The sequence below is a fragment of the Tigriopus californicus genome, chromosome 1 (genome assembly GCF_007210705.1).
Source record: "Tigriopus californicus strain San Diego chromosome 1, Tcal_SD_v2.1, whole genome shotgun sequence".
NCBI classification, from domain to species: domain Eukaryota; kingdom Metazoa; phylum Arthropoda; class Copepoda; order Harpacticoida; family Harpacticidae; genus Tigriopus; species Tigriopus californicus.
In genome coordinates, this window is record NC_081440.1 from 14,139,299 (window position 1) to 14,156,072 (window position 16,774).

The window sequence follows — 16,774 nt, forward strand, 5'->3', positions numbered from 1 at the left end:
CCAGTGGACTGACTTGTTTTCGTCTAGCCTTGAAAGGATGACCGCGGTTAAACTTGTCAGACATGAATGGACCGTCGATAAGTTCGACCTCCATCCATTGATTGCTCCTCTAGATTGGATGATCTTCTCCAATTGACGATTGTCACGTTGGTCATTGGTACCATGTGCAACGAGTAAATGGATACGAATCCATTTGTAGGTGTTGATGGTGGTCGTTCCACAACTTGGATGGGAGTGAATGTGTGCATGTTCCACAAATTGCAATTTGATGCAACGTGGGATGCCATAAATCTTGGTTATTGCGCCTGGAACGTCGGCATTGCCCATCATGGACTATCATTAACCTCAAGAGACCCTTGAACAACCAGAAGAGAGTAACTTCTCTATGTAGGCTCAGTGTTAGGAGTAAACATTCCTTTTGGACCACGGATCCATCGTGAAGTTCTGCTTCATCCATTAAGTGTTTTGGTTGGTTTGGTGTGTTGTTGGTTTTGGTGGAAAGAGTGGGATAAGACGGGCGAAAGTGCATACTAGCACAGACGTAGGGCCTCCCAGGGAAAAGTGCAGTTCTCCAATGCTCCTTATTCGGCAAGAGTAGAATGCTCAAAATCTCATCGAGAGAGAGGGCCAAAAGTAATCCTAGGTCGTCGATATACTACTTCTCCTTCTCGTTCTGTTCGAAGGTCTCCTCAAGCTTGTTCTCTTTCTCTTTGGTTGTCACGCTCTCTGTCTCTCTATCCACTACCGTCTATCCTCGCTCGGCTTTTTTTGTTGGGCGGGTTTTTCTGCGCCAGAGCGCCGTTGGATTCTTGAGAGAACTGCCAAAGACGGGCCGGGAAAGGCGAAGAGAGTTCGAAGAAGACTGACAGCCATACATACGCTAGAAAGGCTCTTGCATTATTCTTGTGTCGTTGGTTAAGGGGCTTGAAATGTCAGTTATTGCCTGGAAGAGCGGGAGAGTGAGAGAGAGTGAGAGAAGAGCGTGTGTGATCCTATGCTTTGGCAGTTACGACACCGATCCCGTGAAGTGCACATGTACATGGTGAAGTGAGCAGATTCTGAGGCCCGAAATAAGTGGTGGCAGAGAAACCAATGGCACGCGAGCTTCTACATCAGGACGGATGTGGCCTATGAGAAGTAGTTCCTTGAAAATAAGGCAAAAGTTGATGCGTGCCATCGGACTCGGAAACCAATAAGTTTTCCCAAAAGAGTCATTCACTAGACTCTTATCCGATCCTCCTATTCCTGCAGTGATGGCTGGCCAGTAGTGTTCCGTGAGTTCCATGTCTAAAGAGGAACCTGAAAGATTTCCTCATGGAGGAAGGAACAAGTGCCAAAAGTTCTGAAGGCAAAAAGAACGGCCCATCTTTTGTCTTCAAGGCGTTTTCTCGACGCCTTTCTTAAATGTTCCTTAAGAAAGACCACCCGCTATAACAAAGGTGCTATGGTTTAATTGGAGTGTGGTGACAGTGAGTGAGTGACCCATTGCGATGGATTGCGATAAAGGAGACATTAGTTGAAGCTACCAGAAGAAAAAACAACCTATCTAAAATGAGTACCCGAACCACACGCCGACGTATTCGAAGTCCGCCCCAACTTCCACCCGTGTGGGGCCAAGACGTGGCTCCACCTCCAACCCCGTTTTTCGCCTCACCCAACGCCTCACCCCTGCTGTACGGCCAAGGCTCCAACCCCGTTTTTCGCCTCACCCAACGCCTCACCCCCATACAGTCAGGTCACAAATGACCATGTGATATCTGAAAACTTGAACTATAACAATGGAACCCGGTCTCGCCGTCGAAGGCACCATCCTTGTCACAATCAAAACCATCATCACCGATCTTCACGAAGACAATTGCGGACGGTGGAGGTGATCCGCTCCACTTCCAGTTGTATTGATGATGCTCGAGCCGCTCGGGAATTGGAACATTCGGTTGTGGCCTATTCTTACCGTTTCTCTGAAAATGACACACGCTTGCTTTATAAGGAACAAATACCCTTCGAGGATTGGATGCATGTCCCACCTCCAAATTCTCAGTCATCCTCACCCGTTTACACAACCACGGGATCTTCGCCCGAAATGCACCAACACCCTACCTCACCCGTGTCTCCGCCTCCAATGCCGATCCTGCGGAGGTCCACCACTCAAGGTTATAGCAACAATCATCATCATAATCATCAGCGACCTCAAAAATCAGTGCATTGGTTGTCAGATCGGAAGAAGCGGCCTCAGGATATTTCCGCAGACCGAAAGATTGTCAAATACCAGGTACGAGGACGACCTCTGAGTTTGAGTGATGATTGGAGTGCATGCGATCCTTTTGGCTCCGAATTTTCTCTCGTGCCGATCGAATATCATTAGTTTGTCAGTATGTAAATGAGTATTAGGTTGGGAGGAAGTCGTTTCCCCTTCGCTTCCAAGAGAGAGAGAGAGAGAGAGAAAAAAAAAATTCGTGCCAGACCTCGAGGTTCGAATGGGAAATAGCATTAAAACTTCTGCTTATGACGGAGCCGTTTGTCTTGGAACTATTGCAATCGTGGAACAGGTGGAACTTTTCCCAGCCGTGTCATGTCTACCTGTCTATAGCTCGTGGGCGAAAAAATGAGTAGCCGTCGTATTCTCCTTCTCTTGAGTCAGAGGCGAAGTAACATCCAGGTTTCTCGAAGTCCACACTATGAGCTGAAGTAGTAGCGTTACAAGAATAAGAGGGACACTTTCCACCATAAGGCTGTAAATGAGGCCTTTGCAACAACACCATTTAACTAAGGCCATAAAAGAAGACTGCGTTGAAAGACGGAGCAAGAAGAGAGGCCACAATAAGGCGGGTAGTGCTTTTATGGCGTGAGAACATTAGGCGCGGGAGAGCCCAACGAAATACTATTCTGTTTCCTCTGACTTGGCCTTAATCTGAGAACTTGAGGAGATAAATCGTGGACTTGTTGTCCGAAAAGTCTGCATCTCGCCGGATCATCTCGAGTTGAGGAGATTGGGTTTCCTTGCTTCGTTTCTTTCTTTGAATGGATTGGAGTTCATCGACGACGCCAAAGTCAAAGGACCTTCCATCTCCTGTGTGTAGTGTACGTTCACAATAGAGATACAAACAGCCCGAGACGAGCCCAACTTGATGCATCGGCGATGTACTATAAAGGACGACCGCTCAAGTGAGAGTGACCATATGGATGGGGCGTCGAATGGGCAAAGAAAATCACTTTCCACTTAATGATCCAATCCATTTTCATAGCCTTGATCCATGCCAAGTAGAAAGAGAAAATGAGATCCACCGGAAACATGCTGAGGCCTCGTTCTGGAGCCCATTCCTTCCACAAATAGACCTTCATGCCCCATAGGAATGCCTTGGGATTGGTGGATGGGTTAAATGTGCTTTATGAGTGAATCTCGGTAGGGTTAGTAGGAGTTTGTGGGTACCATAATGATGATTATGACTTTACAACTGGAGCATGAGCTAGTTCCATAGCGAACTTCGGCTTGATATTCACTTGTTCCATCATTTCTTGCAGTATTCATTGGATAATGAGGCCGAGCGTCAGAAGTTGGAGCAACAAACTGAAGCATTGCGGATCCAGAACTCGCAAGGACTTCAACGCCGTCAGAATTGGGTCCAATCGCTGAACCGAGTGGACAACGAGATCCAAGAGCTGGAGCTACTCTCGGCCAACGGAGGCCAGCGTGTGATCCACCATCGGAGAACCTCAGAAACGTCCTCCGAAATGGCAGGAAATCACACTGGAGCCCGAGCCGGTCCGTTCCAGCCCAGATCGGTCAATCTGGAACAATTGTACCACGAGGCTTTGCCAAGCATGAACAAGGCATTGTCTCATAGTGGACCAGCTCATCTGGGAGGATTACTGCAAGTAAGAATAGAGACTAAGTCACTTTTATAGCCGGCTTTTAATTCTGGACTTGACTGGAGGAGGCATCGTGGTTTTTATTCCAAGAGGCTCCGAACTCTCAGTGCTTGGGCCAAAAGCACTTATTTCGGAGGATTTAAAGAGCATGTCTAAGAGTTAGTTTTCTGGAGAGTTCCAACCACATATGACACATGATCAATTCTGTGGGGAACCCTCAACTCAATATGCCATGAAATCCAATCAATCATGTTCTCATTCGATCTCCAGGATGATGCTGGGAGCGTGATGAGTTTCTCATCTTCGATCCATTCGGTCCAAGACGCGGCCATGTCTTCCAACCACTCTCGCCGTCGAGAAGATATTGACAACAAGATTGAATGTGTCAATTCATTGGTGTCGTTGTTGGGCTGCACCGACATCGATAAGATGTCCCGGACATTCGAAGCCATGTCCAGCACTGCCGCCAATTGTGAGCTAATGCGAAGTCATCGAGTGATCCCACTCCTGGTCCAATTGCTCCATGGGACCCAAGTGACTCAGGAGAGACCCTCGAGAGAGGTGCGGTTCCGCGTGGCCAAAGCCTTGTATAACATCGTTCAAGCTCAGACTTCTCATCCCAACGAGAAACAAAGCCGAAAGAAGGAGGCCAAGATTCTGAAGCTTCTCGAGAACCTCAGACTCTATGCCGATTTTTTGAGGGACTTGGCTGCCGCCATCGAGAGCCAGCAATTTCCCAATTGTGAGGAGTTGGCCCGACGAGGATGTCAATTTGTGTGCATTAAGACGAAGAAGCAGAGCGATGCTTCTGATCTCATTATTTGTGGTAAGAGCTCCCTCAGCGTTTCCTTTGCATTTATGCATTCTTTTCCTCAAGTCAATGAATGCGTCATACACGTCCGTTTTTAGAGCCAAAAGATAAATTTACTACTCCCCTCGGAGATGGCCTGCAAGGTTGCGTACGCCGAAGTTCGAAAGCATAACATCTCGTAAACTCTCTCTCTTTCTCTTGACTCTAAGAGGAGACTACCCTGAAAAAATAGTGCTGTAAAAGACATTTCATATTCTCTTCAGATATCAGCCAAGGTCCCGAGGGCTCCAAAAGCAGCCGGTCGAGCCTCAATGAACAAGCGGTTCTTCAGCAGCAACAACTACAACAACAAGCCCTACATTCAGGTTCGAGCTCATCGTTGGTGGGCAGTTCTCTACACTCTGAAAACGGCGTGGGGGAGAAGGGCCCAAGGGTGTTGGCCACGGCAAGTTTTCCGTGCAAGAACTTCATCAACTATTCACAAGAAGCCATGCTATTGGAAGACAACTGTCTAGCCCTGCCCATCAATATCGAAGAGACAATGGCCGTGTTGACGCGGTGCTCATTTGATGAGAGCCATCGACAGCCGATCTCTTTGCTTGGAGGCATTCCGGCTTTAGCCGAGCTTATTCAGGTACTTACACGAGGCCCACGCCTCATACTAGCCATACATAGTTAGGCCCAGTGGTCTCATTTTGGCAGTCAACTAATGGGACGCGACCACGTTTTCTAGGTTGAGAAGATCATTCATGGCGATCTACTCGAAAGAACCCCTTGCTCTGAGGTACGACGGTACGCCGTGGTGGCATTAACGAACCTAACCTTCGGAAATGCTTCCATTAAGAGCTTCCTGTGCTCTTCGCCCGGATTTGTTCCCGTGATGGTCCAACAGCTCGGGTCTCCATTCGAGAACTTGCGAAAGGCCACCGCTCATTTGTTTCGAAACCTGGCTTGGAAGGCCGATAAGGCCAGCAAAAGCATACTCAGCGATTCGAACGTGATCTCCGTGCTCATGCGGGCAGCCATGGATGTGGCTCAGCGAGTTGGTGAGGATCCTAAGGAAGAGGCCACTCTGAAGGTGGTCCTCTCGGCTTTGTGGAACCTCTCGGCTCATTGTGGCAAGAACAAGGTAATTGCTTCTCATAGGCGACCCTTGGTAATTGCTGAGTATTAATTAGCGTAATTGGTTCTAGGCGGATATTTGCGCTATAGATGGATCTTTGCCTTTCTTGGTCCATCTACTTCAAAGTGATTGCGTGGCCGTAGTGGAAAATGGAGGCGGAATCTTGCGGAACATTTCGAGTTATATTGCCACTTGCAGCGGCGGCGAAAAGTACAGGTAAGTCTTCCTAAAAGCTACAAAGCTCGAAGAACACGTGACAAAAACTTATTTAGCTTTAATGTCAAGGGCTCTTTGTCCCATCAAATTGTGCAATGTTAGGCCGGGAATGTTTGGAAATGAATGAATGCCCTCCGCACATTTGCATTATATTGCTTGTTAGTTATTTGGGGGCCTGGAGGAAGAATGCATTTGTTCAGTCCCCTCTTTCCCTTGTATGGCCGTAAGGCGAACTAATTTGGAACATTGTGGAACAAAACACAAGGCCCCATTTATTTTTGAGAGAAAAAAAACGTAGTCCTTCGTGAAGTGTTCCAGAAAATATCCTGCACAACTTTTCACTTGCGCACTAGAATCGAGAATGTCTTCTTGGATTTACCATTCGCTTGCTCGGCAGTTTCTCGATTTTTTTTTTTTGAAAATCATTGTGCCAGGTGGTGGAAAAAGTAACTGGATCTTTTTTTTTTTTTGTTTGTGTCTTGATCCGTGAAGGTGGGATCACGCAAAAGCCTTCGTTTTATGACTCAGCAAATCTTCTCCACATTTTGCTCAATTGGCTGTGGTTGTCAAAAATTAGCAACGATTTCCCCTCAAGTCATTAGTGCTTGGGAGGTTTCCAAATGAAATGGACCTGAGCAGAGAACCCAAAGGAAACGACTTCATTCTCGGGAGTCGAAGTTTGCTCCTAAACGAGCTATGGCACGAATGGAACACATATTGGTGTAAGTTACCAACACCGCCGGATAACCGAATGGAAGTCTGAAACTTACTCCACAAACTTGCTTTCATTCAACATACCAACAACCAACATGTTCGTTCAAGAATCCTATCGTACACACAAGCTCCGATTTTCTCTGGAAACTTGCAAAGCCTCTCAGTCCTTTCTGTCAGATTGAATTCAGACTTGCTGTTTCATAGCTCTCATGGGACTGTGTCAACTGCTCGTCTCCCATACGATCATATATCCTTTCCTTCTGGGAACGCTTTTTACTGGTTTCATGCCTGGCTTAAAACATGATTAAGCGGTAAATGGAACATTTGTCATGCTTCCCTGAACTCTTTGGTGCCTCGCCTCAATGGACGATAGTTTTCATGGACCCAATTGCTATCCAGATGATACATGATCCATTCTGAGGTCGTCCACACACTGGACATGGAGGCTTGGCACTCTTTTACTTCGGCCAAAGTGAGCTTGACTTCAAAGACATGGTAGTGAGTCTTGCAAGTGCGTAAGGCCTCAGATGCGGCCATTCCAACTTTTTTTCACCCTCCCAGCCTCAAGTCTTGCACCAAAGGTGCCAAATGGTCCTCCAGTTGCTCGTAATCTTGAGATCGTCCAATTTTGTACTGACTCCTTCAAATAGACTTTCTTCCAACGTTGTTTTAACAAAGGCTCTCTACATTTTTTGAAAATCAAGAGCTTTCAACGTTCATGAGACCTGCGAGGAACTGCAGTTCTTTCAAACTTGATGCATCGTTGAAAGGGGCAACAATTTTGATCACGAATAAACACAAAGAGAGTGGTTTTACAAATGTTTGAACTGGAAATTAGCCCTCGTTCCAAAGCAAAGAAGGAGCCTTTTGATGATCTGGGACAAGGACGACAAAGGCCTATAATTCCGTTGGAAAGATGTTGGCAACGAAATGGTCTCCAATTTGGCAAGGTCCCTCTTATAAAAAAAAAGGGATCTTATCCCATTAGCAACACGAAACCTTTCTCACGGTAAGAAGAATCCAGAGAAATTGAACTGATGAAAGGCCATTTTTCTTGTGCACAAACCATTCATTTCTCAATATGAGGGAACGAGCGATCCCCAAGCCCTAAGGCAAAGAGTTCCTAATTGAAGTGCAAAGGCAGGCCTCGAAACCTCGAAGAGGCTCAATTTTCCTCCGAGAAAGGAACAATTGATCTGTTTGATTTAGGCCTCAAGTATGGCCGGGTAAGACCACGTGAAATCTTCATCACCACGAATGAGCAAGCGCCTTCATCATGATCGCTTTTCTTTCAATTTGCTTTGATCTCGAGTCTAAATTTGTTTCAGATCCGTTCTCCGCGATCACAATTGCCTCTTTATTCTCCTTCAACAACTGAAATCCCCAAGTTTGACAATAGTGAGCAATGCTTGTGGAACACTATGGAACTTCTCCGCACGGAATCGAGAAGATCAGCACGCTTTGTGGCAAATGGATGCCGTTCCCATGCTAAAATCTTTAACTCATTCCAAACACAAGACCATCGCCACTTGCTCGGCAGCCGCACTTAAGAACCTGACGGCCGCCAAACCCGTAGTTGTGGCCAATTCAGAAAAGGGCAGTAATGCGTCGTCTTCTAATGGATCAGGGCTCGAGGCCCGACGTCGGCGTAATCTTATGGTAGAGTTAGATGACAAATTGACCGAAACATGTGACAACATTGAAGGCAATTCGTCGGACGAATCTGGCAGTGATGATGACAAAGGCCCCCAAGGCTCGAGAAAGAGTCGGCCGGAATCGTGCGGATCGGTATCCAGCACACCCTCAGTGACGAGCAATTATGCGGATATCTCTTCCGGATCGGGGGTAAGAGCATCACGCCCTGCTCCCCAAGTACCTGAGGAGGATGGTACATCGTCACCGGCCACCTTGGTTCAAAGGCACCCCTTGGAGTTGAGCAAGAGCCGAAAACAGATGTTCATGAAGCAAGCTTCCCCAGAAGTGAGCGGTTATCCTAGCTTCCCACAATCGGACCCGAGTAATTCCCATGGCTTTTTCCGCTCTTCAAGTTCCACCGAGTTTCATCCCAGCCCTCAAACGTTCCAAAGATCAAGCTTTTCGGTTTCTTCCACCTCTCTGCAGTTCACTGAAGTCAATTCGACTATTGGACCACCGGCAATGGTCAATAATTTCATGACCGATAAAGGTTCTGCAAGTGCTAACGGAGAACGGATTATGTCGGCTTCCAAAATCCATTTGTTCCAAAACTCCTTCCATGAACAAAATGGGAACGATTTGGAAGACGACGACATGGACGAGCGACCTCGAGATTATAGCCTAAGGTTCCAAGACGCTGAAGATCCTGACCTCAGTCAAGAACGAGCCAGAGCTTGTCGCCCTGCCAAGGTGGATCAATCCGACGATATCGAAGAAGAAACTGAAGACACCGTGAAGACCTTTTGTACCGAAGGCACGCCTTACGACACACCATGCCTCATCTCGACAGCCACCTCCATGTCCGACCTACGGGATCCAGATTTGGACACAAAAATGTTCCACAAACGCCCTTCCAAAGCCACCCTGAGTAGCGATCAATTCCAACCAGCCTCGGGGACATTTTCCGGTATGGACACCCCGAGCGAGAAGCCTCAAGTGTTTGACACTGAAGGCACACCGGGTTTCTTTTCCCGAGCTGATTCGTTGAGCTCCCTTGGGTCAGAGGACGTTCAAGACAACCCCCGCGATACTCAAGTGCACCAGGGCCGTGAAGAGGCGCAAGGTATTGCCTCACCAGGTGACAATGGCTCCGTGGAGAAAGGCCAGATCGAAGCCAATGGGGGTTGCACCAAAGAAGGCTCTAACAGATCCATGACTCCGCCTCTGCCAGACGGAGCCACATGCGCCCCCAATCGGCTAAGAACCACGACCACCTCAAGTTCCCATAACAAGCAGGTGACATTCAACCAACAAGACACACCCATGATGTTCTCCCGATGTTCCTCATTCGAGTCCTTGAACAGCTTCGACCAACAATCCATTCGTGACGGGTACAGCAGCTGCGATTTCTCGCGTGCCACCAGCGGTCGAGTGTCCCCAAGTGATCTTCCGGACTCGCCTGGGGATCAAAGTCCCGCCCGGCCTCGCTCGCCTGCTTTGATGAGGCCTTTGGCTGCTGATCCTCGTTCACATGGAACAACATCAACCACTGCCGCGGGAGCACCTCCGCCAATGGGAACTCAAGAGAGCCAAAAGGGAACGAAGTCCTCTCTCCCCTCAGAGCGAACTGGAACAACAGCTGTTTCAGGAGTTGACAGAGGAGCCAGAGAAGAGGGCTTGAATTCCAAGTTTGATCATCATGAACAGGCCGAGGTAAGTCAATGATGACTCAGTTTTGGTACGTAAAGGTGATTCTTGATTATAATCCTCTATTGTCCATCTCGTGAAGGTGTCCTCGACTCTCCCTCAACTTCCCAATTCTGAAGCTTTCGGGACGAGCGGCTCGCAGACCTTGGAACCGGTAGATGAGAAATCTAACGGGAGTAAAGACACGGACGAAGAAGACATCTACGCCGAGACATTGCTCTCGAACATTACAAAACTCGGGATGCCCAAGTGAGTATTTATTCACTGAATTGTTGCAGTGATGAAATGAAGCTTGAATCCACTGAGTGTTCCCGTCTGGACTTGGCTTTCCCTCCTCTCCCCTCAAGGACAATTTCTGAGCTCCTCAATTCCTCTGATTAATTAGCTCAGAAAGTGTGTTCCACATTCCATGTCCCTCACTCGCGCATTCTTTCTTTCGATAAGAACTACTGTATGACGAGTCAATGTCTTTAATGAGCTCTGTGCTCGTTTTGAAGTCGAACAAATTAGGTCCGGTTTCAAGCAACACTCATTCCTACTTTCTAGCGATATATCAAGACCCGATTCTCGGAAGAGCCGATCTGGGATTCCTGTGGCTCCCTCCAAAACCAAGGGACACTATTCGAGGTCTTCAGCCTCATCTTGTTACGAGGCTCCGCGTCAATTTGCTACCGAAGACACGCCCATAGCACTATCCCAAGCTGGATCCCAAACCAATCTCTCCACTCTGACGTGTGAGGATGATCTGGTGCTCAACAAGAGCCTGGACACATCTGGAGACAAGACAGACGATAGTGATCTCGACATTGAGAACATCATTCTAGCCGGCATGAACTCAAAGGTAAACTCCACCCCCAAAAACGTGATTCTTAGTTCTGTACAGCAGGCGTAATTTCGTTTTTTCACCTTGACTTGTTTTAAAGGCCGCTTCGAGATCATTTCTTCCAATGGGTGAGCGTGGAACGGGCGAAGGTGCCCCAAGTGTAAAGAGTCCTGGCGGTGCTAAAGGTGCTGCCAGAGCCTTGACGTCTACCTCATCGAAGTTTGGGTTCCACAAGAAACCGAGAGGAACAAAATCAACCACGTGAGTCTTTTTTTTTTGCCTTTCTCGACATTCCTAACAATCGACAAAGATTTCACGTTTTCTTTGTCGTCTGGAATGTTTTTGCCCCCTGGATCGATAGACAACGATTGCATTTGCGTTAAAGTGAGGAACATTCGAATACATTTTTGAGTCTCCGATTTCTCGTGTGACCTGAATTGGACGATTGAGTACTGAGTTAGGGAAATAAGAGGAATGACTATTAACATTCTTTCTACCTTAATGCTAGGCCACTCCATGGATGGCAAGACATTCATCTCCCCGCTCCTTTTGTGTTATAGATCCAATGGAACCGTTTCGAAAACCCAGTCCTCAACTAATCATCCTGATCCTCGATTCATGTTAGACACGCCCTCCTCTGGGCGGAGTAGACATCCTTCCAATCATCGGTAAGGGTCCAGAAATGGTAGAGATGTGACGATCAAGATGTTTTTGTGCTAATGAAGAATCCATTTTCGGTTTTCTAGGACTCGGCTTCAAAGTGGATCTGGAACTGCCGCCTCAAGTAATTTGACTTCTGGAAGAGAGACTCCTGTTCATTTCGCCACAGAGGACACGCCCCATGTGTTCTCTCGGTGTGATTCTTCTCTGAGCTCTTTAAGCGCAGAGGATCCTCCCTTGTCTCATGATGATTTTTCGAGAGATAAAGATGATCTAGGGGACACGGAGAACACTGAAGAGAAAGGTGAGTCACCGTGCACTTCAAACAAAATATCTAGAGCACTTGTATTTGGGACAAGAAGTGAGGGCATCAGGGTTAGCTTTACTTTTCAGGGAGAATCTAATGAGTTTTCTCCGACGTGTGAAAGTAAAACCGCAACATCTTGGGTTCGATTTTTTTTTCTTTTTCAAATCGACTTTCACAGGATTGCTTTCAATTACAACACCAGTTTTGAGATTTTCATTACGGTAAAAACACTTTTTTTCAGGCGATTTGACCGCGAGTAGCAAGCGATCTACTCCATCTTCAGCGGGCGTTTTCCGATCCCATTTACCACGCCCACAAGCCCTAGGAAGGTCGGAATCGTCCGGCTCATCCACCAAGAGTAGTCGTAGTCGAACCGGAAGATCATCGCCGCACCCGAATCGAACGGCTAAGTCCAGTGAATCGGACGACGATGATGATGATGATGATGAAGAGCTCATGGCGTGTGTCATCAATATTGGCATGCCCAAGTCCAAATCTGAACCTTTGGATCTAAAGGCGGCCAATGGTATATCAGTGGTGAAGCGTGAGAAGAAAAGTGGTTCAGCATCGAGCAAGAATCGACGCTCTACCTCCAAGAGTCCAAGAAACTCCAAAGTCATCCCCGGGGTGAGAATCGCCGAGCTCAAGTTGAAGCCAAGAAGCACCAGCCAAGAGAAGGAGAGTCTCACTTTGCCATTGCAGGAGAAGACCGAGCCGTCGTCCTTAAGTTTGAACACCCCCGTGAACGACGACCTCGGAGTAAGTCAAATGTGGACGGATGAAAGCCCGAATTGCGCTCAAATCCCGAGAGCGTTCCCTCCTGCCAACAAGGAACGAACAGACTCCATGATTGACACCTTGACCGTCGACAATGCCCTCAAGCTCAGTGACACCAATAACATCAGCACATCCGAAGAAGCTGTCCTTCAAATGGAGGCCGAGCGCGTGTCTCAACAAGTTCAAGACGAGGCCAGCATGGTGAGTTCGGTGTGCTCTACCTTGAGTACGATTCAACCCCCATCGTTGATGCTCGAGAGTCTCATGTCGATCAGTGGAGAACGGACCGAGAGTCAACCTAACGACACGCACAAGAGTACGAACTTGGCCCATAAAAGTCCGCCCAAGAAAGTGGAGAAAGGGATGGAGTGCAGACACACACTAAGCGCCAAGAAAGGCTTTGTTGTCCCCGAGATGGTGCGGAGAGCACTTGGCGTGGGCGGCAATCCTACCAAGGACGGATCCAACGAAGACCTGAGCAGTTTGAGTAGCTGTCAGTCAAATTTGGATAACATCAAACCTCCCACGCTCATGGAGGAAGGTGGCGATATGGACAACTCCATGATGTCGTTGGCCAGTCTTAACTCGGAAGTGGTGGATATGGGAAGCTCCAATGAAACGAATGCGGGGAGCACTGACAATGAGAAAATCTTTGATCTGGCCTCCACCGGCCGCCAGATCATGAACACAAGTACTTTTGAAACAAGTGAAGCACCCGAACTGATGGGAATCGAACCACCGACCATTATGGATGACATTTCCGGTGTAATGTCGACTTGCTCGAAGACTTTGGTTCCAGAGACGGCTCCACAAGGGGAAGATGGGGCCACCTATGTAATTGAAAGTGGGGATGCGGGTCAGTCCACGTGTCAGGATATCACAGACGTTTTCGATGATGACACCACCATCGAGCGGAGTGACCCGTTGGATGATGATGAAGCCCCAGAATTACCTCGCGATTCCCGTCACACGACGCCGGCCCAATCGGGGGGTGAGAGCTCATTGGAAAATACTCCCAGAATCAAACGGAAGCTCGTGAGCGGCGCCAACTTGAACGTGGACTATTATCGCCAGTATCGAGTCCCGGTCCCGGATTTGGATGATTCCTCCGACATGGCCGGGCAGGACACGTCCGGCTACAAAAGCGAAACCACCGTTCCATCAAATCCCAAATCGTCGGTTCAAAGACGCAAAGAGGAAATAGACCGATTCAGAACCCACACAATCTCCAAGAGTGATCTGGTCGGCACGGATTCCTCCTCGAGTTCAAGTACGCCTCAAAAGAAGTCGCCCAAGTCGATCAAACAGAAACGAGAGGAAGACGGAGATCGATTCAAGACCCACGTGATAACCCCGGCGGATCTAAAACAGCCCTCCATTCCGGTTATGAGTCCAATGGAAGTAAAGCTGATCGCGGAAGACGCACAGCTTGTAGTAGACGCCATCAAATCCACCAAGGCCAAAACGCGGAGTCGCAGCTCCTCCATTGACATGTTGAGAGCTTCTTCTATTGAGATCTTGGATGAAAAGGATATGAAGCTGAGCAATGACTTCAGTGGTTCTGAACCATCCCTTCACCTGGACGTTCAACAACCAATTGCCAAAGGTCCAAGGGTCTGTAAACCTTGGGAAAGTCGAGCCGCACCTGTCAGGAAAGAAAACGAGGAGCGTGAAGAGGAGGCCGAAGTGCGAGGAATACGAGGACGACGAAAACCTTTGTACGCCTCACCACCTAAGCGATCCACTGTACCCCCCGCCATTCCTCCCAAACCAATTTTGGCCCCCAAGCCCAAATCAGTTTTAAGCGCCCCTGTTCAGAGGCAAGGCTCTCCACCCACTCAAATCCGGGGAACGCGAGCGTCAAACCTTCGACAAGTGAACACCCGTGGACGAATGAATTCACCTCCCTCACCTAAGTTGTCCTCTCCGCGGAGTCGGGGCTCGATCAGTTCCATTTCTAGTATATCCTCAAGGGCCAGCACCGTGAGCACAAGGTCCAACAGATCTCAACAAAAGCCCCCGCCAGCTCCCCTGATTCGCCAGGGTACCTTCACTAAAGAGGAGTCTTCGTCATCGCCCAATCAATCCGGAGAGGAGACCAGGATCCCGCCCCGAGTGGCTCCCAAGCCCATGATCCGGAGGGATCTGGTCCATCCAGTCGCCTCCCAGAGACCACCCGTTTCCACGGCCACTCGTTCAGCTGTCAAAATGACACCTGTAGAGCGAGGTCGATCCAACTCTACCCAAATGTCGGCACCAGCAGATTTGAGAGGTCGCAATCCTCGGATCATGCAAACAAAGACCTCTCAACTTCGAGAACGGTCCTCTTCCCGATCAAGCCGAGTTTCAACCTCCCCCCGTGAAGCGACCAACCTTACTCAACTTCAACGTTATCCTAGTACGAGTAGTGCTAGTAGCTTGGCCAGTGGGCGTAGCAGTGTCAGATCCGCTTCGGCCATGAAGACGTCCTCGTCAAGCCACGCCCTTAAGACCAATACAGAAGCTAATCGTCTCACAAAACGGGTTCCTTCCAGTTCGAGCATTGATCAGCAAAAGACGGCGGATTCGTCTAACATTAGTGATATCCAATCCGAATCTGGAACCCCTGGAACGGGTCCGAAGAAACCCAAAAGGGAAGTGACCAGTCGGATTGCCAGTTTGTGGAAAAAAGTGGAGGACTCCAAGAAGAAAAACAAGGAGTGCACCAAAGACCCTCGGGTGTGGATTGCTCAGGGCAAAGTGATACCTGAGCACGAACTCGAGCTCCTGAAACCCCATGCCGAGCAGAAACAAATCATATCGAACTTCCAAGCCCAGCGACAGGATCACTCTTCTTCCAGCTTGGCCAAGACTGAGCAATCCAATCAAGTCGAGGTGAAACCCCGATCCCGATCTCGACTCTCCATGAGATTGTCCAAATTTGCCAAGCCAAAGAAAGACAAGGACTCGAAAACTCCAACGTCTCCCATGAGCCCGTGCTCTACTCAAGATAGTGTCAATGGTAACTCCCAAACCGTCTCACCCTCATCCCCTATCATAGATGTCGATGATGTCTTGGGGAATGGCGAGGGTTTGGAAGAAATCGACGCCACCAACGACAACGATCTCATTCATAAGACAGATGAAGACTCACGTCAATCCAAGCGAAGGTCCAGATTGGGAACCTTCCTCAATCCTGAAGGAGATCCGAACTCCTCAAACGGTCAGAGCTCGGTCATTCAGTTCCGAAACCCCAACAATCGATCTCCCCAATCGGCCGCCATTGTGCCGCCTTTCAATTATAATCCACCCACTATGCTGATGGGACCTCCTCCACCTCCGCGAGGTGAGCCCCATTTTTTTGTCCGCCCTAAACCTGTGCCCGCATCCGCGGCTCAAGTGAGACGAAACGACTCTTACGTTAGCAGCATGGGAAGGAAGGCTGAGGAAGAGGCCAAGGCCAAGAAAACAGCCTCAAGAACTGAAGAGGATCCAAAAATGGAGAAGAGCACCTCTTCTGTTATGGTCACCCTGGTGTGAGTGAAGAATAACACGCAACTGCCTTATGGAAGAGGAAATATCAAATTTTCAGCTTGAACAGTTCTTGGATCGATTTTAGTATTTTCCGCTAGTGCTATGCATTTACCGATTTGCTTAATTTGCCTGAACTGACAACTTATTTTTGTGCCAAATGCTTCCTTGCTCGCTCTGTCTTTTTTTCTCTTCTTTTCATGTGGCTCTTCCAAATATTGAATCATATAATGCACACATTTAGATATTTGCGTTTGCGAATCTTTCATAACTGATTATGTTGTGACGTTGCCTATTCAACGCCATCAGTGCTGTCAAAATGTTGCCCATGCTAAATTGCCCAAAGATGGTAATTGAATACTCTTACGGTTCTCGACGAGAATAAATATTTCATCCAGACAGAAATTGTGCATCTTCTTCTACTTTTTCAAAATAAATATATCGAGTTTCTAGATATCCCGGTTATTGGAAAAAGGTGATTTGTGCACATTCAATAGTTTGTAATCCAAGCGGGTGGTTTGACACACTTGAAAGTATTTTTCAGCATAAGGTATAACATGAGTTCGCGAATTAATCATTCAATCACTGGTTTTAAGATTGTGAATGTGATCCGCGAACAACAGA

General features: G+C 48.1%; 1 protein-coding gene across 1 annotated transcript in view; it reads left to right on the forward strand.

The window, feature by feature from the left end:
- LOC131889186 (adenomatous polyposis coli protein-like) overlaps positions 1-16,555 on the forward strand; it is a 35,860-nt gene extending 19,305 nt beyond the window's left edge. The window contains exons 4-15 of the mRNA XM_059238220.1: positions 3,520-3,873; positions 4,138-4,693; positions 4,942-5,312; positions 5,412-5,807; positions 5,872-6,017; positions 8,060-10,079; positions 10,156-10,322; positions 10,620-10,914; positions 10,997-11,157; positions 11,457-11,564; positions 11,643-11,860; positions 12,105-16,555. Of these exons, the coding sequence (XP_059094203.1) occupies positions 3,730-3,873; positions 4,138-4,693; positions 4,942-5,312; positions 5,412-5,807; positions 5,872-6,017; positions 8,060-10,079; positions 10,156-10,322; positions 10,620-10,914; positions 10,997-11,157; positions 11,457-11,564; positions 11,643-11,860; positions 12,105-16,159 (8,637 nt within the window). The 5' untranslated portion in view covers positions 3,520-3,729 and the 3' untranslated portion in view covers positions 16,160-16,555. The remainder of the gene's footprint in view (positions 1-3,519; positions 3,874-4,137; positions 4,694-4,941; positions 5,313-5,411; positions 5,808-5,871; positions 6,018-8,059; positions 10,080-10,155; positions 10,323-10,619; positions 10,915-10,996; positions 11,158-11,456; positions 11,565-11,642; positions 11,861-12,104) is intronic.
- The last annotated feature ends 219 nt before the right edge of the window (positions 16,556-16,774 follow it).